Here is an 11,778-nt window from a genome sequence, read left to right as displayed (position 1 = left end):
TAGTTAATTTTATTTTCAAAATGTAGCAACATTAAAGTTGCCAGTTTATTTTATTTATTTTTAGCACAAAAACAAAAATAAATTTTAGTATTTCTGTTACTTATCCTGCCCTCTGATATAAACTGGGTGGACAAATAATAGAAAATCCTGCCAGTAAAACACAGGACAGTTCAACAGCACCACAAACTACATCTTCCAAATTAACCACATAGTTGAATCAACACCTTCAACAAAAACTGACCATTATAACCTTCTTGATGTTAGGATTTATTGCAGGACTGTTTTACTAGACTGCATTAGTTTTTGCTCTGTGTATCTAATAAACTGCCAAATGAGAGCATGAATAAGATTCAGGTTCCTGGAAAATGATTAAATATACTTACTTTAGGTCCATGAATCACTGCTCCTACTTCTGCTTTGTTTCTTCACACTGCTGAGGATTTTGAGAGCAATACAGCTACTGTATATTTTAAAGTTTATAAAGTTGGTGGGACAGTGTTCAATAAAGTTGCCCATTCATGAATTTGTGAGCAGCTTTTAAAGGCAGCGAGATGCGTTCTGCATATCCAACTGAAGGGTGAAACTCTATCAAACAATTTCATGAATGAGTTACTGCAACTTCAGAACTCAAAGATAGGAGCTAAAGAGGAGCACTTGAAAGCAGCAATATCTCATACAACTGTGACTGATGTGAGCCCATTAGAGTTTGGCTTCAGCAGCTCATGTTGAGTGACTGATGAATCAGCTTTTAATTATAAACAGTAACAACATTGGAAATAAACAGAGCAAGTGACCAGGGAAATTACTAACTTAATGATATCACTGCTGTGCTTAGATCAGTTGATGGGAAATATAGAAATGAAAACAGTGGCATGTCATGATTACTCACTTTACAATGACATGAATGTTTAAATGAGTTACAGTATGTGTGACCATGACTACTATCAGTAAGCTGCTGTATTTGTTACATGACAGGGTGTTTATGAATTGCTGGGTGAATCAGATATATCACACGCATGAAAAATTTACAACTTGTGTGTTAGATTGTTATCTCATCTTCATTTATTTAAGAATATCAAGAATCCATCAAGGTTGGAGATAAATAAATGGCTTTCACCTCAACTGACCTTCCGTCAGGTCATCTTGGTTTGATCAGAGGTCCTCATTAAATACTTAAAAAGATTACAATGGTAACAGAAAGCTGCAGGTTTACAATACAAGATATTCTAGACTGATGAAATAAACCTTTAAAGCTGCGTCAGGGTCTGATGGCCGACTTTAGCTTGGGGAAGAGTCGGAGAGCGTTCTGCGTCGTCACCTCCATCACCTTCTCCAGCGACACTCCTTTAATCTTACTGATGTACTCAGCAGAGATACAGATGTTTTTTGGCTCATTTCTCACCTGCAATCAGGAAACAAAACAAGAAGGACACGGCATGAGTGGGTAAACAAAACTCGAAGACAGTAACCTTCGTGAAGTATAAATTTTTTTTTGTTTGTATTAAAATATGAACGTCGAAGGAAAGGTAGGGACATTTTGAAAAGATTAAACATACATTAACATTAAAATATAAAAATACAGAACTTCAGAACATCAGAACTTAAATAGCTGATTTCAAGAAAATATATAATAATAAATAATATCCCATACCACACACTGACTACAGGAAAATATACTGGGTTTGGATTTCAACATATTTGTTTTAATCTGAGTTGAAAAAAATATCTTACCTGCTTTTCTGGACCCAGAGCAGGTGAATCTGTTTCCAGGCAGATGTTCTCTAATGGTAACTGTTTCACAAGTTTCTGCTTCTTGGTGGAAAATACACAAAGAAACCATCATCAATTATTAACATTTAATGTGATAAAATCAACCAATGAAAACAAAGTCAACATGTCAATGTTGTCTAAAGCGACTGACAGCAGTTTAGTTGTGTCATCTGTAAATGTTCACATACAAACAACAAGGATATTCAAGTAAATTGTAATTAGATCAGTAAAACATTTCAGTATGTTTACACATAAATGACAAATAGGAATATATGGGTGTAAGAGTGTGTGTTGTGTTTCTGAAGGGACATTTTTAAGCAAGTAGGATTTAGATACAGAGTAAATTTGACATGATCAGCTGCTCTGCTGTACCTGTTCGCTCCGTATTATGGATGGTGGGATAGAAAAGAAATATCCAGCCTTCACTCCCTCCATGGCAACAGACGGTTTCCCATCGAAAGCATGAAGCAGGACTTTTTCGACACCTAGTGACATTTCAGAGGAACTGCAGTTTACTTCTCTAATATTCAAATGAACGATTCATCCACAGGTAAACTGAGAACCTAAACTCGAACTGTTTACCTTGCTCTTTGAGGAGGTTGATCGTGGGTCTTCCTGCAGACCGTGAATGGACATTTCTAAAAAAAAAAATCATAGAAATAACACATATTATTAAGGTCTGCAACAGATAACTTAGATAGCAGATAGCATGACAGTTATTTAAAAAAAGATTGCATTGCATTAGAATATTTCATTATTATGACACATTTATATACACATCCTGCTTAATCTGCCTGTGAACACTGGAAAAATGCCATTATCCAACTTCATTTGCAAGACAGCGTCCCTTCACAATATCAGAATATTATTTTAGAAGCAGTGGTTTTTCTTATATTTTCTTAAATTCAGGTGTTACCCACTAACTTGACATCATGTATGACTCACAGAGGAAGATCCAGCTCCTTGGCTATCTGTGCTTGACGAATGAGGACCTGCCTTTGGCTCTCTTTATCAGTGTCATTGCTGACATATCTGGGTGTAAAATCCAAACCGACCTACAACAAAAAGAAAATGTGGAAAAGAATGAACTGTAACATGAATGCAAAATAAAATTAAGTCAGACAGAAAACTGCTTTTCAAGTCACAACAGAGATACTGAAACTTTACCTCCCCAATAGCAACTAGGTGGTCTTTGTATTTCTCTATGAGGGGTAAAGCAGCATCGAGATCCTGCATAAAAGAGAGAAAAACTTATTTAATTCCTCTACAGTAACAAAGCTGCAGACAACATAAATGATCCAATGAATTGTAGTGCTGTCCTTTTAAAGGGTAAATTAACCCGAAAACAAAAATTGTCTTAGTGACCTCTAGTGTTGCTGTAGTGTCTACTGAGACAGATATATAGCTGTAATTTTATTATCCCATGTTTTGAGATATCAGTCACTGAGAGTTACATCCCCATCCAATTACAATGCAGGTGAATAGAGTTGTGTGGTGCTCACAGCACTGAAAAATTAGACTGAACAATCATTAGCAACATGGCTTTCTAGAAACAATGTCCCTGTTATTCTAGATAATTAACACAAGTTCAAATAAAAGCTTTAGTCTTTAAGTCTTGACAGATTGTTCTGTGGATTATCCAGAGTAGTGAGAAGTGTTAATGTTTTCAAAGCTGTGAGCACTCCAAAACTATTCTAGTCAAGTACATTTGATTTGATCAAAATCATTTGTAACAAATTTGCCTAAAAGAGCTTTACAATTTTGTCCAACATATGACACCATCCATCCAAGAAACAACAGAGAAATCTGATAGATCCGAATACAACTCAAACAAAAACTACCTGCCTGGTTAGATATCTACAGGTAAATGGGAAAATGTGTTTTATATGTAATTTGGACCCTTTGAAAATTGATCCTACCTGGAGAGAAGCACCTCTCTGCTGCTCTGGGGAAACTTCCTGAACAGGGTGGACTCCTAAGCAGGGGAAAATAAAACCTGGAAACCTAAGAAGAAGTGAAAAGGTCAGTATACACAGTCAGTGAGATCTGATCAGTCTTGTTAATTATACTGCAGTTACCTTTCTGACAACGCAATAATCTTGTCAAATTCCCCAGCATGCTCTGCGACGGCTAACAGCGCCAACAATCCAGCCTGAGGGGAAAAGCTAAGAAATTAGCTTTAACACACACAGAATAGTAACTATTGTGAATAGTGTTTCTTAGCTGAGATGGCTCACCTTTTTTGAATTCTCAACCACCTCCTCTATGTCCTGACAACGACAAGAGGAAAAGTTAACGCCTCGTGAGATATTTAACAAATAAAACATTTACTTGTATCTTCTTAAAATGCCCATACCTTGTCAAAATCCCCCGCAGAGATATGACAGTGACAGTCAACGTAGCCATGCATGTGGACAATGTCGCCTCAGAACCAAAACATTACCCTTTTCCTGAAAGAAGAACGGACGGCGCATGCGTAAATTTTCGACGCGCGAGATGTAGAATGCAGCGTTGCCCGGGAAAGCGGTGTTCGCTTGGAGCTGATTGGTTCAAACTCTACGGCGAGTCAACGGACAACAAATCGAGCGTCTCCAGCGGTCCAACGTGAAACTGTGTCTTGTCACGGATATTCATAACATTATTTTCAGTTGACTTCTCTTCCTTGTCCTCTCTTGTTATTCCAGTTTCGCTTAATCATGTGATGTTTCTTTTTTACCGTGAGTTCTATGCTTTGTCATGTGACACATAACATCCCCATCATTCTGTCACGGCAAGTGCTTCGACTTGAAATGGGAGGTTTAACGGCCGCTTTTTTGCTTCTATCGATGCTGTTGATCGGCACCAGCGAAACCAAATACGAACCGAACTGGAAATCGATCGACTCCAGACCTCTACCTGAGTGGTACGATCAGGCCAAATTCGGGATCTTCATACACTGGGGTGTGTTCTCTGTCCCGAGCTTCGGCAGCGAGTGGTTCTGGTGAGTTTAATTCCCCTTTTCTAGCAATTAATTACTTACTTACTACTTACTTACTTCTTATACATATTACTTATACATATTAGCTACAACTGAGGTGTCATTAGAAAGTTTAGATTCTGGAAAAGATGAGCCCTGCTGGTGTTATACTGGTAACTACAGTCATAAACCAAGTTGATCAGGATAATATTATTAATTTCCTTAAACATGTGATTACGTAACAGCCTGTAAGGACTTAGACAACAATCTCACTGTAAGGTTCATTTAGTTGTTGTTCTGGAGCTTTCAGCTTTTTTTTTTTTTTTTTTTTTGGAGCACTTTATCAACTTTTTGTCAAGGCTAGGGTGCAAATGTGATGAAGATCATGTGGTATGATCTAAAGCTCCAGAACAGCTATGGTCCTACTGGGTGCTGATTACTGTTTCAAGACCAAGATGTCCTTAAAAGTGCTCAGAAATAGACAATATAACAGAACTATAAGTCTACAATCATGTCACTTGCGTAAACTTCATGTGCCAATGAAGATCAATTGATATGACTGAAAGCTCCAGAATAGCTAGGCTACTAAATGCTGTTATTTAGGGTTTTCTATAGGGCATTATATGTTTAGGATATTATAAAATGTTATTGACATGTCATTGTTTAATCTCAGCAACCATTCTGTTCTACCATGTACGACAAAAGGTCAAAGCCTTTGAACAAAAAGCACAGCTGGGGTGTAATTTTGTTTTATTTTATCAAAACTTTTGTATTTGTAACTCAAAAAAAATATTTCACTTTCAATCAATGACCAAATATTATTTGACATACAGGAAATATACATGTATTAGTCAGATCATAGAGCAAAACTACTCACCTTCATTAAGAGGCTCAGATTCCTTTAGCCTTTTTTGCTTTTATTTTCTGTTCCAGGTGGTACTGGCAGAAGCTAAAACTGAAGCCGTATGTTGACTTTATGAAGAGGAATTATTCTCCAGATTTCAAGTATCAAGACTTTGCACCACAGTTCACTGCCGAGTTCTTTGATGCCAAAGAATGGACAGACATCTTCGCCTCATCGGGAGCAAAGTACATCGTCCTGACTACGAAACACCATGAAGGTACGGTACTTGATCGACTTCCTGTCATTCAGTATATTTGGTTTAAGTACAGGTTACTTAGTAGTTAAAACAAGGGCATGATTCCACATACTTGGAGTATTAGTACCGTCCTTTCAGCCACACAGGATATATATTGTTATATTTTTCAGGTTTCACACTATGGGGCTCAAAAAACTCCTGGAACTGGAATGCGATGGATGTTGGACCCAAAAGAGACCTGGTGGAGGAAGTGGCGAGTGCCCTGCGTGCTAACAGCGACCTACGTTTAGGGCTGTACCATTCCCTCTTTGAGTGGTTTAATCCACTATTTGAACAGGACGCTGCCAATGTTTTCACCACAAACTACTTTCCTACCAGTAAAACACTGCCCGAGCTTTACGAGCTCATCGTCAAGTACAAACCAGAGGTGCTGTGGTCTGATGGGGATGGAAATGCACCTGACAAATACTGGAACAGCACAGGTTTCTTAGCCTGGCTTTATAATGACAGGTAATGGAAAGAATTTGCATGTTACTCACTTTCTTTTTCCTCATAGATAAAAACCGAACTCGGTTAAATGTGTTTTCGTCTTCCACAGTCCAGTGCGAGAGACAGTGGTGACGAATGATCGGTGGGGTTCTGGCTCCATCTGCACCCACGGTGGATATTACACCTGTGCAGATCGCTACCAGCCAGGACACCTGCTCAAACACAAATGGGAAAACTGCATGACCATTGACTCAAAGTCCTGGGGTTACAGACGTAATGCTCCGCTCAGTGACTACCTCACCATAGAGCGGCTTGTGGCGGTGAGAGTTGAAAATCTCATTAACCTTTAAAATGTTTTATCACGTAACCAATCTGTTGACCTGCTCCATCAAAAACAAAAACATTCAGTGTGTAGCTTAAAGGAAGGATTGTTTACTCTGCCAAATGTAACATATGCTATTTGTTTTTAAAGAATATTATTTCTCAAATTAGTGGTAATGACCTTAAAGTACGATAACTACTAAATAATTGAGACATACATTGGTGGATAAAACAAGAACTCAAGGTCCACTTACTGACTTGTTCTGGAGCTTCACTCCATCACATGGTCTTCATCAGCAGATGGATTTAGTCATGTTAAAACTTTCCATTATTCTGAGCACCTCCCGGACTTCACATCCATTGTGGCTTAAAAGCTGAGATTCACAGTTCATGCTTGACTTTGGAAACAGGCAGCAGTTGGTTGAAAGCTCCAGAACGAGTGAGAAACAGTTGAGCCTTGAGTTGAGATTGTTTTTGTAAACTGATCAAACATGAACAGTTGAGGTAGACACTGGCTGAGATCAAATTTCCAGAAGTGGTTTTAGGTTTTCTTAACAATAAAAAACACATTTCCACATTAAGCTTTTTAAAATTTATTCCTATTTCACCTTAAGAACATAAACAAGTATTTTTTCCTCTTCCACCTGCATTTTATTTTCTTCTTTAATTTTCAATTAATCAATTGTCAGAAAATAGTGAAAAATGTTCATCAGAATTTCCCAGAGCCAAATTAACATATGTAAATTGTTTTGTATGAACAACAAACCTAAAGATATTTAGTTTACTATTATGAAAGACTAAGAAAACCAGCAAATATTCACATTCGAGAAGCTGGTGACGGGACATTTTTGGCATTTTTAGTTACAAAATAGTGACCCATTCATTTTCCATCAATGGAATAATTCTTTAATCAACTATTAGTTTCAGCTTTATTCTGAGGTTCTCCAACTCTCAAGAAATCTTTGTGCAGTAAAGCAATAAAGTTTTTCCTTTAAAATCCAACCTGGTGTCACTTAATGTACACCATATGTATTTGTATGCTTTTAACTTACGTTTAACTGAGGTGTGTGTGTGTGTGTGTGTTTCAGACATTAGTGGAGACCGTGTCCTGTGGGGGAAACCTGCTGATGAACATTGGTCCGACACACGACGGACGAATCGCTCCGATCTTTGAGGAGCGTCTGAGGCAGATGGGTCAGTGGCTGAAAGTGAACGGGGACGCCATCTACAACACGACAGCGTGGCGGGCTCAGAACGACACCGTCACTCCACGTGTCTGGTGGGTTCTCATTTGTTTGAACATTATGTTTTATGGTTTGTAGTAACGAACACTTTGGATGCATGTATCTAAATAATTGCACATTTCAACAAGTGGCGTCTTTTACATCACTCAGGTGCTTAGTTAAATTCATGCATTGTGAAACAAATATTTTGTGAATGCGTGTGTAATAAATAAGTGATTGTATTGATGATACAGGTATGTTATTCATTTATATGTGTGTTGGCTTTCACTAACAAATGAAGAACCACAACAGAACTAGGTCTTAGATAAGTGGGATTTAATGTCCTCCTCATCCTAGTGTCAAAATAGTCTTATAAGATCAGATATTGATATTGTTATTATTAAGCTCATAGAAAAGGATATAGCCTATATTGGTATATCATTTTAATTTATTTTATTTTTTGAAACTTCATTAATGGTGTTAATCTTCAACAGGTACACATCCACACCACAGCAAAAGGTCGTCTTTGCCATTTTACTGGACTGGCCCAATAATGGATCTGTGATCCTGCATGAACCTGTGGTTGCACAAGGACTGACTCAGGTAAGACTGGAGCAAGGCCAGTAGATATATCAGGCTTATATATAATATATATTGCAGATATATTGGTATTTGTGTATATGGTAACTTTTCTGTACCAGGGAATTCCAGTACAGAAATACAGAAGATATGTTTGCAGTCAGGGAGGAGTCTCCATCATATTAGTGGTGAAAGAAATTACTGGCCAATATTTGATTAAAGGCTCAATACACCGGCAAACTGGTCTAACCCTGCTCCAGTGTCCAATAACCGCACTCCATCTTTGGGAAATGAGGTTGACTGGTTGTTCACAGAGCAGCTCTCCCCTTCTGTCAACATGTCAACTCGTTCATGTGTTGCCTCTCTGTTCTAAAAAAGGTGGTGCTTCTCGGTCACGGGTCTCTGCGGTGGGAGCCTGTAAAGCCGAGCGGACTGCGGGTTCTCCTGCCCCAGCTGTCCTTCAGCCAGATGCCATGCCAGTGGGCCTGGACACTGAGGCTGACAGGTGCCACTTAAAGGAAAACCAGTTCACTTGAAGAGGAACAGACGGAGCTTCAGGCAGAGAGAGGGAATCTTTGAGTTTTATCTTTGAATCACTGAATACAACCTGTAACAAGAATGAAATGTATGTGCTGAAATGGGTGAAAATCTGAGGTTAAGGGGAAAACAAATCTGTGCACTGCACTGTATGTATGTTTTATAGTTTTAAAATGTTCTTTTTTTATAAAATACTCATGTAGGGAAATAAATAAACATAATCATTGTTTTTGAGTAACTTTTATGATCAAGGGAGTTTGTTTTTTTTAACTTTGGGACCTAAAAGTAATTTTTACAACCTTGTCATTGCCCTAATAAGCTTTGATCTACAGGGTAAAGTGACAAATGTGACCTTTATACATTATGAAATATGACAACATGCTTTCAGGTATGAGTGTTTCTGCGCTTCTGTGATTATTTTTACATGTTTTATGTGATTTTATGAAGCACTGACGAATGTGGTAGTGTTTGTTTTATGTATGAAGGAATGTTTCAATAAAATCAATGAAGCTTTCAAACATCGTTTTTATGACACACACATGCAAAAAGAGAATGTCTGCTGGGCTCGTGTGACCTTAAAGGAAGTCATGTTGTCTTATTATTTCTGATTGTATCAGGTTAACCTTTGCACTCCTGCTCAGGCCTGGATTATCTCAGGTAATTCGTCCCTCCAGCGCCCCCTGCTGCTCACATCTGTAATAGCACCGTAGCCGTGCAGGGTCATTTTAAAGCACGCTGACGGATCTCTGCACCCCTGCTGTGCACAGACGATCCTGGAAAGCTATATTCCCTCTTATGCATCTAAACAATGCCGGAAGTCTGAAGTCATCTGCATGTTGCACAGTGACCGGTAAGCCTCTGCTCCCTGCTGCTGCTGCTGCTGCTTCTGCTGCTTCACACCGCGGCTATATCGTGCTTTTAATCCGTCATTGTGCGCCTTTTCATCGGTCGGTCCACAACAGCTGTAGGTGTATTTGTCACCTGAGATGGTGAGTTCAGTGCAGGGCAGATCTCACTGTTGTGTCTGCTCTCTGTTGCACGCCTTTAAGGTGGGAGGTCCCTGTTCTGCAAATGTTCCATGACGTGCAGATGGGGGGTTTGCAAGGGGTTCTCACGTCCGTGCATTTCCCCCCCTTCAGCAGGCAATCCCCAGCGCATGGCAGCTGATCCCCTAAACAACAACAACAAAAACAGATGAGAGGATGCAGATCATGTGTGGACAAATGCACAGCGGATTGGACATGCAGTAGAGCTGCCAGCTTTCAGTGGAAGTAGGATTTTTTTTTTTTTTTTCTAAACACATTTTGAACAATTATCCTCCATTTATTCCATATTCAGTCAATGTTTGTAAAATGCACCAGATGAGGCAACTGAGGCTTAAAGCTGGGATGTAATAACATGTTAAAACTTTAACATATGATGGCAGGGCTGGTTACAGTGTTAAATACTGACTTTAAGTGGAGTTGTACCATGAGGATGTGATATCAACATGGAATTTGTAGTTTACAGCAAACAAAAAGTGAAGACTTTTGTCTAATCAAGCAATTCATTGTTTTATTTACATATTAACCTAACTTTATTCTTTATTAACTGTCCATAGAATATCATAAAATAGAAAAAATGGGATCATCACAATCTCCCAGATCCAGTGTTCACATGGTCAAACTGCAATTTTTGTCCAATCAAATTAAACATAGTGTTTGATATCATAGAATATTAACAAATTAATCTTTTATTTTCTTGATTAACTGTTTAGTCGTCTATGAAATGTGAGAAAAATAGTGGAATATGCTCATCAAATCTTCCCAGAGGCAAGTTCTGTTTGAACAACCCAAAAATATTGAGTTTACTACAATAGAAGACTGAGAAACGCAGCAAATATTCACATTTGATGAGCTGGAATTAGTGGATTTTTTGCATTTTTGCTTAAAAAATTACTTAAACAATTAATCTATTATCAAAACTGTTGTTGATTAATTTACTCTCCACTGGCTTTTCGATTAATTGACTAATCCTTTCAGCTAGTCTTGTAGGAGTTCATCAGAGTGCACTGTATTGAATTTGCATGAAAATGTCACATTGTGATATACTACGTGCATATGGGAGAAATATGGCCAAAGTGCCTGGACCTAAATGAAGGTAGTATTTTATGTCACAGAACCTTTTCTTTTGATATATTTTATGCTAATTCACTTTGTAAGAGGCTTTATTTTAATGTGTATTAGCAGAAGTATAACACCGTGACACTGTATGGTCGATGTGGCTGAAGCCCATTTTCTCCGCTCATTTCTGCAGTCTTGGTGCTGTGATCAGCGGTAGTAATTATATATGTAGACAGGAACTGGGAAACTGTTACAGACGTTGGCATGGTTGCCATGGAAACACACAATCATGTCAGTTTATTTTCAGGTACTGCTGTGATAATGGCATAAGTACGCCTGGTTTGAGAGGCTGACTTAAAGAGATGGATAAATGAGACGAGGGTTAATTGATGGACGAGTGAATCTGGTGAGTTTTTTTGAATTAATTAATGATGCATCAAGTGAGAGTGAAGTGGAGGCTGGCAGGGGGGATTTAGGGTTTATACAGTATTCACTGGTGTTTGTATCAGATGTTAGTTCAAACTACAGTGTTCAGTGTCCCCTGTAAGTGATATCTCAGTCAGCCATATGACAGCCACTACAGCCAGCAGGGAGGAAAACCTCATTCCTTCCATTCATAAACACCCCCCCACCCCCCCTTCCCTCTCTCCCTCTGTCTGTTGTTCCCTCTTTCTCTTTCCCCTCCCATCTGTTTTACCACT

At 38.5% G+C, this 11,778-nt stretch overlaps 2 protein-coding genes across 3 annotated transcripts; one reads left to right on the top strand and one right to left on the bottom strand.

Moving 5' to 3' along the window:
* Window positions 1-1,039: 1,039 nt before the first annotated feature.
* LOC130180016 (putative deoxyribonuclease TATDN3) lies at window positions 1,040-4,252 on the bottom strand. 2 transcript variants are annotated; one of them, XM_056393281.1, is made up of 10 exons: window positions 4,127-4,252; window positions 4,008-4,040; window positions 3,849-3,922; window positions 3,690-3,774; window positions 2,938-3,000; window positions 2,716-2,825; window positions 2,353-2,408; window positions 2,143-2,255; window positions 1,732-1,812; window positions 1,040-1,402 (listed from the first exon to the last, which is right to left on the bottom strand). In XM_056393281.1, exons 1-10 carry the CDS (start codon window positions 4,178-4,180, stop codon window positions 1,259-1,261), a joined length of 813 nt encoding a protein of 270 aa, XP_056249256.1. In that variant the 5' UTR covers window positions 4,181-4,252; the 3' UTR covers window positions 1,040-1,258. The 2 variants fall into 2 exon arrangements, with proteins under 2 accessions (XP_056249256.1, XP_056249257.1); XM_056393282.1 differs by having other exon boundaries at window positions 1,732-1,809.
* A 101-nt stretch (window positions 4,253-4,353) lies between these two features.
* fuca2 (alpha-L-fucosidase 2) lies at window positions 4,354-9,493 on the top strand. Its single transcript, XM_056393279.1, has 7 exons — window positions 4,354-4,750; window positions 5,660-5,847; window positions 5,997-6,336; window positions 6,425-6,635; window positions 7,725-7,915; window positions 8,354-8,462; window positions 8,817-9,493. Exons 1-7 carry the CDS (start codon window positions 4,497-4,499, stop codon window positions 8,952-8,954), a joined length of 1,431 nt encoding a protein of 476 aa, XP_056249254.1. The 5' UTR covers window positions 4,354-4,496; the 3' UTR covers window positions 8,955-9,493.
* Window positions 9,494-11,778: the final 2,285 nt, after the last annotated feature.

This window comes from Seriola aureovittata, chromosome 13 (genome assembly GCF_021018895.1).
Source record: "Seriola aureovittata isolate HTS-2021-v1 ecotype China chromosome 13, ASM2101889v1, whole genome shotgun sequence".
NCBI lineage: Eukaryota > Metazoa > Chordata > Actinopteri > Carangiformes > Carangidae > Seriola > Seriola aureovittata.
This window is presented reverse-complemented; position numbering and strand designations above follow the sequence as displayed.